This window comes from Dipodomys merriami, unplaced genomic scaffold (assembly GCF_024711535.1).
Source record: "Dipodomys merriami isolate MVZ:Mamm:240054 unplaced genomic scaffold, mDipMer1.0.p SCAF_17, whole genome shotgun sequence".
In the NCBI taxonomy this organism is placed as follows: domain Eukaryota; kingdom Metazoa; phylum Chordata; class Mammalia; order Rodentia; family Heteromyidae; genus Dipodomys; species Dipodomys merriami.
The window spans coordinates 25,337,427-25,357,696 of NW_027203048.1; the positions used below are offsets into that span (position 1 = coordinate 25,337,427).

Here is a 20,270-nt window from a genome sequence, read left to right on the forward strand (position 1 = left end):
GCTTAGTGCCCCACAGGAAGTCCAGGAGTAGTCATGAAGGGGGAAAATTAAAAAAAAAACAAAACCCACATATGGGGAGATGGCTTTCAGCAGGTTCTCTGAGGGCCTGTATCCCTAAAAAGGTAGGGAGCCCCAATGTAAACCATGCTATTTGTACCCTCTCTCCTCTGAAGCCTCCTCCAGGGTGGCCTGGAATGCAGGCCAGAGCCTTAAGGGGGCAGCCTCTGCCCTGGGAAGCACTCACCACTGTGATACCACCCTGCAATGGGGTTTCAGGAGCCCTAGGGGCTAGGGCCTCTCTCACCCTTTTGTTTTCTGTCACTGCAATGTTGTGCTGTAGACAACTTAGAAACAAGTGTGTCCCACCAGCAATAGTGCTTCACTTTCCTCTGCCTGTACATCCAGGTGTCAGCAGTGGAGAAGCAGTGTCTTATCACGAGCCACCACGAAGCCCATCAGCTCCTGGTGTGCAGGATCTCTGTTTTGATTTGAACCTAAAAGGCTATGAAACTGGAGAAAATATAGGAACTTATGACCCACAGAATTTAAAGAATAAATCTCTTATTTTAAGCAAAAAACAAATGTGTAGATACATATGCCTAAGTGTATCATATACACATATATAACATATACATATAGATGGGTGGAGGCTGAGGAATCCATCTTCCTGCCAGCTTGGTTGAGTGACCATAGGGCATGAACATGTCACTGCAGTTAAGTCAGTACTGTTCCCCACAGATGAAACCCTGGAGTACAGAAACCCATGGATTAGCAGGAAATGTCATTGAGTCCATTACAGGTCAGGGATCACTGGAAATGTCATTGCTCTTCGATTAACACTGTGTCCTGCTTCTCCAGCTGCTCCCTGCACTGGGAACAAGCCTCGTTTGGCTCCAGCTATTGCCAAGGCAGTTAATTAACCAACTGGTCCAGTAAATATTGCTCGACAAAACAACACAAACCAAACTTCCTCTTTCTTAATTTCACTGTCCCCATGAAGTGTGATGAATGAGGCCTTTTAGAAGCTTCTCCTCCTTGCTGAGGCTGACCATGGGACAGACAGACTGCCACCAGGAGGAAAGAAGCTGGCAGTTTGCAGTGCCAAAGCAGGAGATACATGGATCCCCTTCCACATGTGCTTATCCCTGTGTGAGACTTCCTACTTGAAAAGAGACATCTGCCCTCGCTCCTCTGCCTCTGCTTCTTTGAGACTCACACTGAAGAAGGTCGTTAAGCCAATAGAGAGCCATGTCTAAAGCAGCAGTGTGGGGTGGTGAAGATGTCACAGAGAGGGTCAGACTGGCACCAGGGTCCCAAGGGCCGCATTTCTACATGTGCCAGTCCAGGGGTTGGAGGTCAGAAGTGTGGGCCAGGCTGGGCCTGCGTGGAGGAGGAAGCAGTTCTAAAGAGATTGTTTTGAGTTCCTCAGCTGTACCAGAGATCACCATCCTCCCACGGGTGCCGTCTAGGTACCCAGAGCACCCAGCTTTCATGGAGTCGAGCTTTTGAAAATCCTTCAGATTCAGGGATTGGGAAGTAAAAGCAGATTTCCATGCTGTGCGATGACCTTTAGCTGGTGGAGCTCAAGTTTAAAAAGGCAGAACGTGATGAGGCAGAAACTGATGGCCCCTTGGGGACAGTGTGAACCTGGCACAGTGGGAACTGGACACCCCCGGGCAGCTTCATGAAATCCTATGGGCTTCCCACTAAGCCATGGGCACATGTGCTGGCCAGGCTGTCCCTCGTCAGCCAGCCAGGAGGCTGAAGCCTACAGCGGGCCCCAGGGGACAGCAGTTTCTCTGTATGGAATATGAGAAGGCCCTTAAGCTAGGAGATATCTTTGCTGGCCCTGGCTTACTTGGGGTGGGGGAGGCAGCTGAGAAGCCTGTCCAGGGAGGGGCAGAGATGTGGGGTCAAGAGTAACGGGCCACTGATAAGCGTCCTTCCTGAATCCATGGGTGATGTCAGGCTATGGTTTTAGGTAACAGATTCCTTGTGCTTTAGTCAGACCTTTGTGGTGAAGGTCGCCATAGCAACCAAACAAAGTTCCTGGGCTGATGATGGGAGCTTTCCAATATCTAGCCTGTCAGTCACTGTTCCCACCCAACCCTGGCAGCTTCCCAGACTGGCTTTGAAGGCCCAGGCCATACCTATGGTGGTAAAGGAGTATTCCCTGTTCTGCAGTGGGCAAGGCTCCTTCGTCCCACACCCAAGGGGCTCCTCAACACACTGGTCAGAGATAGGTAGTGCTGGGAGTTCCTGCTGGTCCAGCCCTGGTCCTAGGGGACTTGGAAAGTCCTAGGGGAAGGTGTGTCAGAGCCCCAGAGACACCTTATGCGAGAACAGTATGGCCCTCTCCACAAGCTAGAGCTTGCCATGGGTAAACAAATGAACCACCACAACCATCTGCCCCAGGAAACCTAGACTGTTTTGGAAAATGTTTGAGCTGATAACTAGGCCTTAGCTGGAGCCAGACATTACTGAGATCCAGTTAAAGCTAAAGTTGAACCTCTAGGGCACCTCTGAGTTACCTGGCCTGCCCCACCCATTTATCAGATTACTGTGACAAGTTTCTAGTGTTGTGTTTCCCTTAACAGAAGGGCTCAGGGTCCTGGGACTTCTGTTAACATTTCTGCCTTAAATCCAGTGTTTATTTGATTGTTCTTGCTAAGGACTTGTGGTACATCAAAAGGATGCTTAAAATACCAACACTCCAGCGAGGTGGTTGGAATCAAAGGTATTAACACAAACATAGTTTATCACTTTGTTGGGTTCATTAAACACACTTGGCTGCCTCGGCTCCCAAGGACAGCAGCCACTGTGAGCTTGCAGGCCGTGCGGCTGAGGAAGTGCTAAGCCAGGCGTAATCAACAGCATCAGATCCTTCCCAAAGGTCAGCTCCTCCTCCACTAAGCTGGGTTGACATTCACATTTCCCCGCCTTGGGTGGCACCCTCTTGGATACATGGATTGTAAGATACAGCCCTTGTCCTGCCCATAAAGCAGAGTTGACCTGCCTTATGGACTCTGAGAAGCCATTGTCCCCCTGAGCATCTGCTCATTGTGTAGAGATGATAGACTAAAGCCGTGCTAGGCTGGAAACCTTTGTTCTACTTAAGGATCTTTCTGGAGTCTACCTTGATTGGTTATGGAAAATTTCTCTGTGGTTATGTACATGTCTGCTTAAGGTCATGCATCCGTGGGAACTAGAGGTGGCCTGCAGTAAAGGGAAGCCCAGACTAGGAAGCCACTGGGCTCAGCCATCAGTTAACACAGCATACAGAATGAATGGCCTCTGAAGGATGGGAACTGCTTCAGAAAGCCTAAGTTTTCAGGTTGTTGCTTTTTAAAGCTTTAAAGTTGGATCACATCAAATGAACTAATTAAGAAATGGAGGATTATCATGAGCCTTCAGGGATTAGAGAACATAGGTCAGCATAATCCTGTAACCTTAGGGGAAAGTCATTGGTTTTAGGGTTAAGAAGAGCTGCTAAGGTGTCCTTGCACGTTTAGGATTAGTTTCTAGGAAGGTAATAAAGCTGGCATGGCCCTCCCCTTTCAGAGAAGCTATTCCTAGAATGCCAGTAAAGTCATACCTCAGAGAACATGTGTGTGCCGGATGCTGGTGGCTCACGCCTGTAATCCTAGCACTCAGTAAACTGAGATCTGAGGATTGTGGTTCAAAGCCATCCTGGGCAGGAAAGTCCGAGAAACTCATCTCCAATTAACCACCAGAAAACTGGAAGTGGTGCTGTGGCAAAGTGGTAGAATGCTTGCCTTGAGCTGAAGAGCTGAAGAACAGCGCCCAGGCCCAGAGTTTAAGCCCCAACATATGTATGGGTAGCCAGCCACTTACTCTGGTGGGATCTTTCCCAGAGCGGTGGAATTTGGACAAATCTAAGAGCTCAGTGTATCCCTGGCATTCTGGCCAGTGTCTGGGCCACCTTGAGAGAACCAAGTGATTGTAGGCTGACTTGCAGCCAGAATCAGCTGGCTTCTGCTCAGAGGTTTTGCTCTTCTGCTTGTGGGTAATCTTACTTCTGACATCCAAATCCTGCCCATCCTCAGACTCCCCTCTGATTTTAGTTTGTTTTTAGAGCCCCTGTGGTTCACAGCTAAACTTTTCCATTGAGAGCCTGATTTTGTTCTTTTGGGCACGTATTGTTTGAGTTTGAAAGCCTCTTTGGGACAGAAACCATGACCTACCCTCCATCTACTACCCCCAGGTTAGAAACCCAGGGATGGTCACCCTGCACACTCCAGGAGACCCTCAGACTTAGTAGGCCAGAGGAGCTGTGGGGGGTTTTGTTTGATGTGTGTCTGACCCTGCATTGTTGTTCTGGTTTGACTTGTTTGTTGCTTGCTGGTGGCTGGACAACCTGGCATGCCTGAACTCCAGCATTTCCTATCTGCAATAATATTCCAAGTCCTTGCTCCTTGCCAGATACTACTGAGCTCATTACTAGTCTTTCATTGAAGGAGCAATCCTACCATCAGCACTAGGAAGGATGGGAACTATTGTGAGGACATAGTTGAGGCTCTGAAGAGCTTAAATGCCTTGCCCCTAGAAAAGACATAGATCACTAGAAATGCCTTGCCCCTAGAAAAGACATAGATCACTAGAGTTTGGACACAGCTTTCCATCTGAAACCAACTTGGGTGGCATGAGATCGGGTCCGCTTGTTTTACTTCCTTGTACTGTGTGTGCACAAGGTCTGGCTTCCTGGCTGAGGAATTAAGAGTTTCCAGAGGTATGGCTGCCTGACTCAGAACAGCTTGCTTTTCTCTCAGTTAGGTTTTCTATAAAAATGGAACTTTTCATTAAAACAGTAGAGCACAGCCACTGGCTAGAATTACTAATTACTGTCCGTTAAAGAGGTAATATCCCCTTCTGTACATTCAATACAAATGCCTCCATACCTGCTGCCTGCCACCCCTCACCTCACCAAGGAGGGCTTGCTCCCTAGATGGCCAGGGGCTGAGCCAGTGCAGCAAGGGAAAATGGAGCTGCCCTGCAGCCTTGCCTCCTTGGAGTTGCTTTGGTCCTGGAAGCACCAACAGCTTTCCAGTCCTCAGGGAGTCTTTGTGACTCAACTTACTCCTCCGGAGCTTCAGCTCACATTTGATGCATGTGTGGAAAGGCACTTGCGCTGAGGAGATAAGAACAACTTGAGAACAACTTGGTCACTGCCCAAATGCAAGATCTGGCAGGAAGTGGTCTGAGACTTAACAGCTGATATTCCCAAGGGGCAGCTGGGCCCCAGGCACAGGCCTTCTAGACTCTGCTTCCCTTTTTTTTTTTTTCTCCCAACAGCTGCCATCTCTGCTTTACAAATGCCCAGGAACTGTGAGAAAGGCTCAGGCACGTGTAGGGAGTAACTGAGTCTGGAAGAGGGGCATAATACAATATCCCTGCATCCTATTTGGCAGGACCACTTGTCTTCCTCAGGCCCATGGCATTTACCTTATTTAAGTGTTGTAGGTGTAAGCTGCTGCTGCTTTGAGGATCCTGAAAGTGAAAATGTGCCTTACTACCCACCCAGTGATGGCCTCCCCTGTAGCCAGCTTTGTTCCACCAACTTCCCTGACCCTCCAGAGTGGAGCACTTGAGTGAGTCCTCCAGGGAGGGAGACGATTACAGCCCTAGGTAAGGGGATAGATGGGGGGAGGCCTTTGACCTCAGATCACATAGCCAGAGCAAATATCCCATATTTTTTTTATTGTTTATTTTTTCAGTACTATAGATGGAACCCTAGGCCTCGTGCTTGTTAGGCAAATGCTCTACCACTAAGGTACATCCCCATCCCTAGTTTTTTACCTGGACACTAGTGGCTTATGCCTGTAATCCTAGCTACTTAGGAGGCTGAGATCTAAGGATCACAGTTCGAAGCCAGTCCAGGCAGAAAAGTCTGTGAGAGTCTTTATCTTCAATAAGCCACTCAGAAAAGGCCAGAAGTGGTGCTGTGGCACAAGTGGTAGAGCACAAAGAGACAGACCCCAGGCCCTGGGTTAAGTTCAAGACTAGCAAAAAAAAACCCAAACTTAAAAAAAATATTTATTTTCCAGTTATAGGGCTTGAACTCAGGGCCTGAGTACTGTCACCAAGCTCTTTTGCTCAAAGCTAGCATTCTACTGCTTTGAGCTACCTTTTTCAAAAAAAAAACAAAAACCAACTCCCCCCCCCCCCCCCCCCCCCGAGCTGAGGACCAAACTCAGGGCCTTACACTTGCCAGGCAAGTGCTCTTCCACTGAGCTAAATCCACAATCCCTGAACTTTTTTTTTTTAAGGTTTTACAAACCAAGCACTAGTGGCTTATGCCTATAATCCTAGCTACTCAGGAGGCAGTTCAAAGCCAGCTGGGCAGGAAAGTCTATGAGACTCACATCTCCAATTAAACACCAGTAAATTAGAAGTGACACTGTGGCTCAAGTGGCAAAGTGTTAGCTTTGAGCAAAAAAAAAAACTCAAGAGACAGTACTCAGGCCCTAAATTCAAGCCCCAGGACTGGTACTTTAAAAAAAAAAATTGCAAAAACCATGTTCAACCCATTTCTGAGAAGCCTCACCCTCTTACCAGTGGAAGGAAATTATTTGCCTTTGCCACAGATGGGAAGCACTCCAAGTCTTAATCCTTGTGACAAATGATTAGCAGTCTGATCTGCCCCGGGAGTGTAAGCCAGGGAGGGCCTGGGAAGAGGGAGGAAAAGAAGCAGATGCCAGTGTCAACTTAGGAATCTTCCTCATTAGTCCCTCACCAGAGCAATTGAGAAGGTGGACAAAACCACTGACCTGTGGGGAATAGCCAATTTATGCCAAGGTGCAGAGCCGCTGATCTTGCTGGTCTGTCCTCCATGGGAAGAGAGCTAGCCTGGACAGAGACCTGTGGGGCTGAACTCTTTGATGGTTCCACTGGGGCTGGCTGTAATCAGGTCAGCCAAGAGCCATCTGTGCCCCTTAGGTGCTGATACGTGGGGGTGACCTGGAGTTGACAGTTCCCCCTACCCCACCAGAGTGTAGTGGGCAGTTAGAACATGCCTGAGGAGCCACATGGGCTGCCTGCCAGAGCCACTGATGGTAGTCTTTTTTGTTGTTTTTGTTGGTCATGGGGCTTGAACTCAGGGCTTGAGTACTATCCCTGAGCTTTTTTTTTTCCTGGTGGTTAATTGAAGATAAGAATCTCACAGACTTTCCTGAATAGGCTGGCTTTAAGCCACTGTCCTCAGATCTCAGCTTCCTGAGTAGCTGAGCCACTAGTGCCTAGCACTGGTGGCATTTTTAAGAAGGGCTAAGCTCCCCAAAGAAACCACCCACTTTCACATCTCCCTGTATATAGGAGCCTGTGGGTATCATAAATAGGCTTAGCTTCTCCACATAGTCCTCTTTCTCTTTAGCTTGAAACAAAATAAAAACAGTACAAAGCTGGTTCAAGTCCTAGCTCTTGGCTGAAAGTGCACCATGAAGAGACAACTGCTTGAGCTAAGGCCAACCCCCAACTCCCACCCCCAGCTACTTGGGAAGCTAAGAGGATCATTTGAGGCAGGAGTTCAAGACCAGCTTGGCAACATACTGACATATATTATCTCATGGGAAAAAAATGTTTTTTTTTTTAAGAGGACTGGAAAATGCTTACAAGAGGATGAGTCACAGCTGAGGATATCTGATCCAGAACCATGTCATGCTAGGGGCTACAGGGCCTAATGAATGAGCCAAGAAACTGAAGAGCTTGCTAGAGCATCCAGAGGTGTCCCCTTGGGGTCCAGCAAGCCTAAAGTGTTGAAGCAGGAGGTCCTTGGAGCATCAGGGCGGGCTGTTAACTGGAGAGACTCACACATTGCTGTGGGGTTTACTAATGCTGCCCAGGGTCCTCAGAGCTCAGCCCTGTGTGACTTCACTCCTGTTTTACAGGTGTGATACTCGTCACTTGCCTAGCTGGGTGGCGAAGGAGTGGGATGTGGGCTTAGGTTTCTGATTCTCTGATCAGTGTCTGTTCATAGTCTAGGGTTTGAGGATGATAACCAGACCATCTCTCCTGGAATGTCTTTTTGTTTCCTGAATATTGTCTTCCATTCTGGGAGACTCTCCGTTCTTTCCAGCTTTGCCCTGTGACTGTCCCCTGGGATGAAGACCCTCTTCCTGTCCCTTCCCTATTCAGGAGGAGCCAAATACCTAGAACATGCTGTTTCTCCTCAGTACCTGTCTCCTGTGGAATAAGCCTTTGCCTGTGGACAATTTGGAATGGAATTGGCTGGTGCTTTGCCTTCGGCTATGAATCTGTACCCACTGCAGCTATAAGAAGTCATACAACCAGACTGTAGTACTAAGCAGATACCAGCGCTCAGCACCAAGCCAGGCACTGAGGAAGTGGGGCAGACAGTAGGGCTAAGGAGATGGGCCACAGGTACTTGCCATCCATGTGGGCATGTATAATGGACTCAGACAAGATAAGTGGTAGGTTCTACTACTGTAGACTGCTTCTGGAGTGACTGGAAATGCTTGGTACAAGTGTACCTTTTGTACTAAACTTGCAGCCTGTGTATATATAGAGACAGAGAAGATAAAATCAAGTGCTGACTGAACATAGTATCAGGCACTCAGGGCATGGTGGTCACATAGAGCCTTTTTGGTGGACTGTAGCTTCAGGATTAGTTTTGTCTGTTTTCTTTAGTTAGTTTTACCTTGTTTTGCAACAGGATCATGCTATATATCTGAGGCTGGCCTCAAACCCTTAATCCTTCTACCTCAGCCTCCTGGGTACTAGGATTACAGTATGTACTCCCTTGCCCAGATACAATAGTGGATTTTAGACTTCATGTGTATATAAGGTACCTGACAGGAATGGGGAGCCAGGCTTATCCCCTGTCCTGCCCCCACTGCCAGCAGCATCTTCAGCCATACTCAGGAAGCACAGAGTTCTGATAAGGCCATGGCTACAACTAACTCTCCCTAGTTTTGTTAGTCCCAAAGTGTCACCCACAATTCACGGTGGCACACTAAACCTCCATCTGAAAAACTGGGCCCAGAGCACATGGGTGGCTCATGGCTACCAATTCCAGAGGACTGGGTGGGAGGGGAACTGTACTCCCAGATTGCTGGCCGTGGATAACATAGTGAGCAGAGCCCAGAGCTGAATTAATTGTGAGGCCCTGAGTTGGTTGCTGGTTCATTTCAAGCAAGGGTCTAGCAGTAAATTAGAGGCAAGCTATCAGCTACCCACTTCCAGATACATTGAAGATTGTCCTGGAAGGGGCTATGTATATGTGTGCAGTGCTCAGGGACACACACACACAGAAAAAGTTTGAGAGTGACATCTGGATGTGGGAGAGGGAAGGACAAGTTCTAGCAGATGTCACCATGGGAAGCAAAGCACAGACAAGTCCTGGAGCCTGTGCTAATAAGACTCTTAAGAGCTGTTAGCATCCATGTGATCAACTCCAGGTCATGGGAGAGCAATAGGAATGAGAGGTAGAGGCCTAACTGAAAGGCCCTGAAGGCCACACCACCAAGGTGCACAGATGGATGGCATGAACGTTTAGCAGGCAGGCCTCTTCATGCAGGAAGATCCCTTTGACAATGCTCAACTGCCAACTATGGAGAAATCAGGAGTTAATCTGGAGCCTCAGGATGCAAGAGTGAATATCAGACCAGAAAGTGTCTGTTGGAGCACTTGCTGGGCTCAGAGAGGATGTGGTTGGGTTGAGAAATTCCACTCTGGGCCACTCATGCTAATGGAATGTCAGCTGCCAGGAGGGTACAGCCTGTGTTGATAGAGGCTACTATGATGAACATGCCAGCTCAGCTTTCAGTCCCTTCTGTCCTGGGCACAAGGTGTCTGTTCAGCTGGTCTGCCAAGAACACAACCTGGCTCTCAGATGCAGGGGCAAAAGTAGGACAGGGACCCTTGTCAAGAGGAGTCTGTGGAGAGTCCAGTAATGTTTCAGGGCTGGTCTGGAAACTGTCCCAGCATAGCCCAAAGTCACCTGTCCAAGGACTCCGCTTCTCTGGTTACCTAAGGGAAGGGGTGGTTATAGACTGGGCCTGGCCCTTCCCCAACATTCTTTGCTCCAACCTTCAGTCCTGCCCAGCCCAAACTTCTCTCTCCCACTTCCACTCAAATCTCACCCCACCCTCCACCCTCCTTTCATCCAGACTTGAGCCACAGCAAGACCCTCTCTGTTTTTTCCTCGTACTGAGTCTGGCCCCAAAATAAACATTGGATTCTCTGGGCAATTTGACATTTATAGCACTCTAATTGTTACCTTCAAGGCAGAAATTGTGTCTTTTACTTCATATTCCCGAAAGCAGAGGCTCCTAAAACTGCTGGTGGAGGGCTGGATCCTGGGACAGTCTGGGAAGGGAGAGCAGATGGTGCCACTGGCCACCAGGTGCTGAGACCTGTCCCTGCTCAGGCTATAGCCTGTCCAGATATGCTGGGGGCACCAATTCCTTCTCTTGGGACCTCAGACCAGCCAGGTGGTCAAGGGTGTGGAAGAGATGAAGTGAGATTTAATGAAGATCAAGGCTAGGGGATGGGGTGAGCGTGGAGGAGGGAAGCCATGGCAAGGAGGACAGGTGTGCAGGGGCAGGAAAAGCATTTTTCTGGAAAAGGAGTAAGATGTTCCCCAGAAGCCAGACCCCTCTTCTGAAAAGAGGACCAGGGCAAATTCCACCCTCTTCATTCTCAATCAGTGAGTCACAGTCTGAGAGAAGGTATGAAAAGGGAAGTGCTGAAGGACATAAAGACCCAGGTGTCAGTACAGAGGAGAGAGAAGCCAGACCCCAAGTAGGTGTTGGCCAGGTCTCCATTGGTAGGGTTACCCCCTCTGCAGCCTGAGAAGTCTAGGATGGGGGCCTCTGATGCAGAGCTTTGCTTACCTGAAAGCCTGTATGGTGGCCTTAGATGGGCATGCTCTGCAGTGGTTAGGTTCAAGGCCTGTTGGTCCTGTTGATTCGCTCAGCAATGATATGATGACTAAAAAGCCTCAGTGGCTCAGCCACACTCTATGTAGGCTGCTCAAGCATCTGGGATGTGTCAGTATTGCTAGTGGTCAATGTCTTGCCCACCAAAGGACTAATACCTGGCACAGCAACACCTCCCAGCCCCCTGCCATTCCTGGTGAGCAAGCATGCTGATGCTTTGGCCCTGGGTCCTTGTGTCCCACCCCTCCTGTGGGCCTTCCAGCTTCAGAGGACTCAGTCTTTCTGATTGAAAGTCTGAAGCCACTCTCTCATGACACAGCAACTGTCCCTTAGTGGTGATTGAACAGCATTTCATGTCCCTTTGATCTTAAGGGAATTGGCTATCTTAGGAAATTCAAGGGAGAAACCTTTGATAAAATATAACAGGACCTTCCTAGTATATCCTAGGTTAGGAATCAAACTTGGTCCATTTAGGAGATTATAATTGGGCACCTATTGTGTGCTGGCAAGATAGAAAGAATTCTGCCCTTAAGGTGGCCTTCGTGCCAGTTCTTTGCTTAGCCTCTCTGTTTGAAAGCTGCTTTCTGGATATCTCTTACCCAAATCCTATACTGGGTCCTCTGGAGCACAAAAGTATAAAGCACAGCCACGTGTTGATGGAATGTGTGTGCGTAGCACTGCTTAACTGAGGATGTGAGAGACGGAGCAAACCAAGCCAGGCTGAGAGTCAGACCTGACAGTGCTCCCCAGAGTATTTGCACAAGGTGAGATATGATGAGGGGACAGATGCCACAAACACTGGCAAGTGCAGAAGAGTGCCTCGTGCTTTGGCACAAAGATGGAGACAGTCAGAGAAACAGAGTGGAAGGAAGTGGTCCAGAAGCTGCTACACTCCTGGACTGTGCTGGGGAATTGGGTAGGCTGGGACTGTCCTGGTGAGGCTGAATACCCAAGGTCCATTCTCAGAAGGAAGCTTCAGTTGGCCTGCTGACAGCTAGCTGCTGCTTTGCTTCCCCACAGCCTGATGTTCACCAAAGTGAAGCTGGAGCAGGTACTGAAAGGTCCAGAGGATGCCCTTGTGACCTGCAGACAAATGCTGCGGCTTTGGCAGACACTGTACAACTTCTCCCAGCTGGGGTGAGTAGCTGTCTTGGTTCCCTGGGTTGCTAGAGGGTGGAGGGTCGAGTTGGCAGGCAGTGGTTGCCATTGGTGGGGTGACTGCAATGCCTGACAAAATGGGAATGTTTGGATGAAAATGTGGAACTGGCACTCATGCACTTTCTATACCCATAGTACAGTTTTAACCTCTTGATAGTCCTCCATTACATACATACATACATAAAGATCCCATGTACAGATTGAATTTGGTGGTGAGAAGGTAGAGAAGCCATTATGAGGTAGGGCTTATTGCTTTATCTAAAGCATCAGCTGCTTGCCTCTTCTACATTAGCACATTTTATTGTCAGCTTAGTAGGAAACTGACTCAGCCCTGACCTAATTCGTTGGTCACCTTACCTGATAAGTGTAGTGCTTATACTTCAGCCCAGTCTCCTGAGTCCTAGGCTGTGGAGCCTGCCCTTCCCTTTCTGGAACTGTTTGGAGGCTGGAAGAAGAGGAAGAAAGAGGGTCCTGGAGGCCACCTACTTCTCCCTAGGTACATTTCCACAGTGGCTCTGGGAGTCCAGGAGGCCTCCAAATGCCTTAGAGGAGCTTCTTTCCTGGTGAAATTTACAGAGAAGGCTCCAGAGTTTAAAAAAAAAAAATCACGGGCAGAGTCAGCCTTCCCTTTGCAGGGCTTGGGGTCTGAGAGCTGTACAGAAAGACCAGTAGAAGCTGCCAGAAGTGTTTGTTGGATGAAGAGATGGGATGCTGCTTGGCAGTCTCTGGTGTTCAGATGCCCCTCCCTCTCCAGATCACTGCTGTAGGAGTTAGAGCAGGTAGATAGCCTAGCCCTCCTTCTGCAGAGAAGCTGACCTAGAATTGGCTGTTCCTTATCTGTGTCTTTATTTGCATGGCTGGTTGCTCATCCGGGTGGCCAGTCTTGGATGAGGTCCCTGCAGGCTTCAGCCTTAGCTCAGTTAAGGCCCGGCTTATGCCTTTCCTTAGAAGAGTTGGATGCAGGGCTAGCTGCCCGGTGCTCCCTCAGGGGCTGGGGCACTGGGGTCTGCCTTTAGGTCTCTTCAGATCACTACCCATACACTTCATATCTGACCTCCACATCTGATGGGACCCTTCTAGGCTCGAGGTTCCTTGGTGCCTCTCTTGGGAACTCCCCAGGGCAGGGCTCTGCTAGGCTCACAAGCCTAGACCTAGTTCTTTGGCTTTCCCAGGAGACAGGATAGTCTTTTCTGAACCTGGTGCCCCTGATTAGAAAGAAACCAGAGGAGACAGTTGTAGCACAAGCCTGTAGTCCTGGCAGAAGCAAGGAGGATCAGGAGTTTGAGGCCAGGTTGGGCTACATAGTGAGACACATATCAAAAACAAACAAACCACAGCTTATGAAATCCAGTTTGTAACAGTCAAGGATCAAGACCAGACTCCACAGCCTTAGAGTCTAGCCTACCTTAACCCACGCACTCAGCTGGGCCTACATCCCACTGAACTCCTGCTCAGTCCCTTGCTCTCCTCTGCCCATTCTGCATTGCTGACTTGATGTTCTCATCACACCCTAGGCCCCTCCTTCATGGAGTCACCAACCACCCAGCCTCAGCCGCCTCCACTCCACCCCTCTCATACCGGTCTTTGCTACTTGTTCAGCTTGGACCATCTCATCTCCCCATCTTGGGTGTAAGGTTCTTCAAGGTAGGAAGCATGCTGCCTGTTGTCCTAAAACCATGTGGCAAATAATTCCTCTGAGACCAGATGTTTCTGATGCCATAGGAGAAGTCCCTGCACAGGATGGGAGAGAAAACAAGACCCAAAAGTGTTCCTACAGAGTAGGAACCTGGATAGGAAGCCAGCAGCATGCTAGGCACTGGCCCAGACTATCTCCATCTCAGAACAGCTGGATATTTTCAAAGATCAGTAAGAAGAGTCAGGTTGCTGAGAAGAGGTGGTCCCATGATTTAAACCTGGTGTGTCTGGCTCATTGGCTTCTCAGTCTGATGCCTCCTAGCACTGGGAAAAAGGTAGGAGAAGAGAACCAACACTAAGCCACTGCGCTTTGGTGGAAATTGTGTCTGAGCCCATTAAGATGATGGTTCATTTCCAAGCCAAGCTGTGGCCCCTGTAATCTGAATGGCCAGGATACATTTTTTTAAATTTAATTAATTAATTTTTTTTGGGGGGGGGTCAATCGTGGGGCTTGAACTCTGGGCCTGGGTGCTGTCTGTGAGCTCTTCAGCTCAAGACGAGTTCTTTGCCACTTGAGCCACAGTGCCACTTCCAGCTTTCTGGTGGTTAATTGGAGATAAAAGTTTAACAGACTTTTCTGCCCAGGCTGGCTTTGAACCGAGATTCTCAGATTTCAGCCCCCTTAGTAACTAGGATTACAGGCATGAGCTACCAGCACCCAGCCTACTTTTTGTTGTTGGTCATGGGGCCTGAACTCTGGCCTGGCGCTGTCCCTCAGCTCTTCAGCTCAAGCCTAGCACTCTATCCTTGAGCCACAGTGCCACTTGTAGCTTTTTTTGCTTATATGGTGCTGAGGAATCAAATCCAGGGCCTCATGCATGCAAAGCAAACACTCTGCCACTGAGCCACCTTCCCAGCCAGCCCTACTTTTTTTTTTTTTTTTATAAAGTCAGTAATGGGGCTTGAACCCAGGGCTTCAAGCCCTTGAGGGCTTGTTTGCTGGTTTACTCTACCTCCAGACTGTCTTTTTGCTGGTTAATTGGAAATGGAGTCTTATAGACTTTTCTATCGGTGCTGGCTTCAAACCAGGATCTAGGTCTATCAGCCTCCTAAGTATCTTAAGATTACAGGTGTGAGCCACCAGCTCTCCCTCCCTGACATTTTTTGTGGAATCATCTTGATGCCCCCTGAGAGGAAAGACATTTTCTGGCCCTATACTCCCAATTTCTGCTATTACACACCTCTGAGTTTCCTCAGCCCTCATATCGAGTCATGAGTCTTGTCAGTGGGAAGTGAGTTTCAACCACTGTTAAAACAGCTTCCTGGCTCTTCCCACCTTCCAGTTTGCAAAAAGATAGAGCCCCAGAAACATGGGAGCTGCAGAGACCTGGAGACGATGTGGAGGCTGGCAAGATAAATCATACATGTTTGTCTGCCACCCAGACCCCTTTTGCCTCCTTTGGAGCCATCCTGGTAACCTGAGGAAGGGAATCCCATGACAGGGAATGGGAGTGGGTCCTCCATCCCTGAACTCTGGCTGTGGCACTTCTAGGGCCCTGCAAAGACCAGGCTTTCCTAGGAAGCCAGTCTGCAGACCTCATTCTGGGCCTGGTGCTCTGCTAGATATCATGAAGTTGACGAGATCTGGAAGAAACCTCGCCCCAGGCTGGGGGACCTTCTGACCCCACCTACCTCAGTGGAGGGGAGTAATTAGCATGAGGAGTTTCTGTTCCTCTGCCTATGTGATTCTGGACCCATGCTGCCCTGTCTGTCCCCCTGCTTGTATTAGTTCTTCTCTGTTGTTCTGACTGGTTATGATTCTGGGACCTAAATGTGTCACCCCAGAGCCTGCTACTATGAGACTTCCTTATTCTCCTGTGCTAGTCACAGGAATACAATCCCTTTGCCTTACTAAGACATGCCCTCCTTTCATCTTCCAGAGGCCTGGAAAAGGATGGCAGCTTCGGTGAGGGTCTCATGGTGAAGAAACAGAGTGGCATGCATCTGACCCTGCCTGATGCCCACGATGCAGACTCTGGTAAGAGTGGGCCTCACAGGAAGCTGTCCGTGCAGGGCTGTATCTCACTGTCCCAGCTTGAGAGCACAAATGGAGGGCAGCATCTGCCCAGCCTGGCAAACCCTCCACTGCTCCTTGACAAAGGACCTGTCCTCACATCTTTCAGCGCTGATCTTTACTCTGGGTAGAGCTGGCTACTGGCCCAGGGGATAGGTGGTGGACAGCTGGAGTGGGCAAGGAAGGGACCCTACATCCCAGGCAGGGGAAGAGAAAGGAGACTAGGGTAAAAAAGATACAGACTACTTCCTCTTAAGCCAAAGCCAGAGGCCAGTGGAGAAGTCTAATAGAAGAAAGAGATGGGCTGAACTCTTCATCTCCTAAGCTCAAGGCTGACTCTATTAAACAAAATTCACCCTCAGACCCAGCGCTTTTGAAATTCAAATGGGTTCAGGAACTTCACACACACACACACACACACACACACACACACACACACACACACACACACACACACACACACACACACACACACACACACACACACACACACACACACACACACACACACACACACACACACACACACACACACACACACACACACACACACACGAGCAAAGGTCCTGATGAAAGCAGAACACCTTCCTCAAAAATGCAAGAATTAGTTGTGTGGTGAAAGTGAGTGGAGAGGTATTTCATGCATTTGCTCCTTTCTTTCACTTCTGTGTACCTGAGCTGAATTGCACTTTCATTGTCAAGTGATGGAATGGGTTTCAATAGCTAGACTCAACGCCTGACTTGAGAGGTGCATCCCAAGAGTGATGTGGAGTACATACACAACTCTACCTACCCTGAGGAGGAGAGGGTTAAGGGGTTGCTCCCTTGCAATTAAAGTCATGCAGAATTCCTTAGAACTATTCATATGCTTGTGTCATAAACTGAAGTTGCCTGCGGTTTATCTGAAGGCTCCTGAGCCTATTAGAGTCTATAATGTCTCAGAAAGCAGGTGCTCACACTTCATCTGCAGGGGAATTGTAAATGTCAATAGCTTATACCCTGAGCAGGGACTCACACCACCCAGCACTGCTACGGGACAGGTTCTCTGACAGTAAGAGCCATTTCCCAAGGATCCTTCATTTTGCTGTTTGAAACAGTAATGTGCCCTTGGGAAAAGAGCAGGAGAAAAGAAAAAGAAAAAAGACATCCCTATTTTTTTTTTTAACCAGACCTCAGTAAAGGACCCTTTTATCCATGGATTCCCATATTTACTTTTTATACAAATGTGACCATATTCTTTTGTAAATTCTGTTTTTTTCCTGACTGTATAATGGGAACACTTTCACATCAGTAGCTACACATACCAATTTCCACATGTACCTTATTACTATGAAGAAAACTTCTGATGGTTGTACCCTCACTTATTTTAAGTCAGTCCCTATTGTTGATTCGGTAATTACTGTTGTGTTCAGAGTCACAAGCAGATGTCAAATGAGTGCCTTTGCTGCCATTTGTGATTGTTTTCCTTTGGGATAGAGTCTCAGTGGGATTTCTCCCAGATTTGGTGGGTAATAGACAGTGGGACCTTCCTAGTGATCTGTGGGCTATTCTCTGGCTGTCAGGCTGAGTTGCCCTGCCCTCCCTGCCCTGCCCTGCCCTGCCCTGCCCTGCCCTGCCCTGCCCTGCCCTGCCCTGCCCTGCCCTGCCTCTGGTGCTCTGTTGTTTCTGGTGCTCTGGGCACTGGCTGCTTCTGAGCCCGTAGTGCATGACACCCTGACTCAGCTGTTCAGTCCCCTGCCCTCTTGCTCTTCAGGCTCTCGGCGGGCATCATCCATTGCAGCCTCACGATTGGAGGAGGCCATGTCGGAGTTGACCATGCCTACCTCAGTCCTGAAACAGGGCCCCATGCAGCTGTGGACAACACTGGAACAGATCTGGCTCCAGGCTGGTGAGTGTTTCTGGTCCCAGTGATACCCACCTATCTAGCTGAAACCACCGTGGGACTCCAAGTAGACAGATGGGGATTCCTTCCCATGATCATACGGGCTTGGACTCTGGGATCTGGAACCTGGAGTTACAGTCCTAGCTGATTCCCAACTTACCTGCCCTTTTTCCATCTCCCCCATCCCAGCCTAGAGAGTGGGGTTTCTACTTGAGAGGCTACATGCAAGGGCCTAGCTTCCTAGGCAGAATGACACCAGGCCCATGGATGTTCCAGGATCCTCAGTCCCTGGCATCCTCCGCTTGTCTTGTTTCTTTCTCTGCCCAGGGAGGAGAGCACCTGGTTTTTTTTGTGGGGATACAAATGTGGCAGGCTTTGAGATCAAGAGAAGCCACACAGATGGAAAGGCCAGAGGGCTGGTGATGGACACTCCCATCCAGGTGGCATTCCTTTCCATCACTAGCTGATGCCATTGATACTAGAGAGTTTACAAAGCTAGAGAGTGGCTGGCTTCCGGGATCCTAGGCTTCAATGTCATACAGACTTGGTCCCAATGCCAGCTCCAGACTGTCCAGATATGATCTGAAATTAGTGAATGTGTGACGCCGTTAGTGTAACGCGTAGCAAGTGCTCAGACATGCACTTGACCCCCGTCGTGGTCATGGTAGAGGCAGAGGACTCAGTCTCCCTGTGCTTGGCTGAGGAATGCCAAGAAGTGACTCATTGAAAAATGTTTGACAACTTGACCTGGTAATAGTGTGAAAGTTGGAATAGAGTGAAAAGGGAGAGAATCCGGGCCAAAAATGACATGCCAGAGTAAGACAAAATGGCAGCTGCTGCAGAAGAAAGAAAAAAGACAAGAAACCAACAGGAACCCTAAACCTGTTCCAGGCCAGCCAGTCTAGAGCTGCCCAAGGGACGTCCCAAGCTGTCCCAGGCCCAAGGGCACCACCTCCTTTATGTCCTGCTCACCTTTTCCCTGCTTTACTTCCCACCACAGGGGTGGACTATAGTCCCAAGTAGAAGGAAGATGATCAGTTATATAGACAGCACGGAGGAGTTAGCAAGTCAGCATTAGAATGTGCTTGTTAGCTGAGAAGCTAAGGTTTCCCGGTGTGTTTTCTACATATGGACACATTAGTATGCAGCACGCCTCCGCTCTTTCCATCATCAGTTCTGAATATGGGGGAAAAATTAGACCAGGATTCACAGAAAGGCTACACATGGAGCATTGTAATAATGCATATATTCCCCCCTTGGCATCTCGGGGTTCCTTAGGATGCTAGGGATGGAGCCGGTGAGGAGAATAGCTCCACAGCTTGTTGGATCTTCAGCAGGAAGATGAATGTTGAAGAATACAGAATAATAATAATAAACCCAGCCTCTTCCTAGGCAAAGATCCCCCGTCCTCTTCTAAGATTTGGTGCCAAACTGGACTAGGGCAAAAGAAAAATGTATCTTCAGAATAGAGTGTCTGGGGGAGGGGGCAGAATATAGTTGTGGAGATGGGAGGGAAGGGATGGTAGGGGAAAAACAAAGGAGGAGGCAACAATGCTTGATAAGAAATGTACTCATTACCTTGCTCATGTGATTGTAACCCCTCTGTACAGTATTTTCACAATAAAAAACTTATTTAAAAAAAAAAGAAGAAGAATAGAGTGTGTGGGGTAGAAAGCTGCACCTATGCTGGGGGCCTTAGCAGCTCCAAGCAGCGCATTCATAACAACAGTGAGCTCAGCTCATGCTGCAGCTCCCAAGGCCTTTGCTTTTATCACTTTGCCTTGGTTTTGCAGTAGAACACCTTTTTTGCACATCATAGCCTGCTTGCTGTTTTGGGTTCTATTGCTTTATACAGGGGTGCTACAATGTGCTGGTGAGAAGGAGGGTGAAAAGCCTTCCTAAAGCCTGGCATCAGCCATGTCAGTATAAACACACGCCCTTCACTAAGTCTCACATTAGCATTTTTTTCTTGGGATGTTATCCTAGATTTCACTCGCTCCACAGGAAACACTGAGAATACAGCCCCAGGTAAAGACTGGACAGTGCAATATTAGGAGATAGATCTGGAGGCAGGTGGCAGAGCTACAATCATACTGGCTTACCCACAGGGGATGCTTATTTCTTCAACAATTCAAAGGTGATAGTCTTGACTGGATGACAGATAGTGCTGCCGTTCTTCAAGTGCTACTCTTGTCCATGTGGTCCAAGTTGGCTCCCTGCCACATTCACAAGTCCAAGCATAAGATAAATATAGACAAGAGGAGGAAGGTGCCTCTGCATGTGCATATATACCTGGAATTGGCGTACATGACTTTCCTTTGTCATCCATTGGCCAAAACTCCACTAATGGATTATTCTGAACTGCAAAGAACGCTAGCTGGTGCCATTATTCTGGGATCCATGTATCTTGTTAGGAACCAGGGGATCTTATAAGAGACAGGTAGACCAGTGTTGGTGTGAGCATGTGAGGACTCTGAAGCTCTTCCTACCTCACCCTTCTGCTGCCACCATCACCAGCATCTACCGCATACCTGTTGGATGAAAGGCTCCAAGACCAAGTCACCAACACCATGACTTCTCCCTAAACTTCCCCACATGATTAGGT

The 20,270-nt window shown here is 48.7% G+C and overlaps 1 protein-coding gene across 1 annotated transcript in view; it reads left to right on the forward strand.

Annotated features, from left to right (window-relative positions):
• The window catches only part of Ttc7a (tetratricopeptide repeat domain 7A), a 120,687-nt gene that overhangs the window by 83,010 nt on the left and 17,407 nt on the right, over positions 1-20,270 (forward strand). The window contains exons 16-18 of the mRNA XM_070025536.1: positions 11,937-12,053; positions 15,650-15,747; positions 17,537-17,671. Coding sequence (XP_069881637.1) covers positions 11,937-12,053; positions 15,650-15,747; positions 17,537-17,671 — 350 coding nt within the window. The remainder of the gene's footprint in view (positions 1-11,936; positions 12,054-15,649; positions 15,748-17,536; positions 17,672-20,270) is intronic.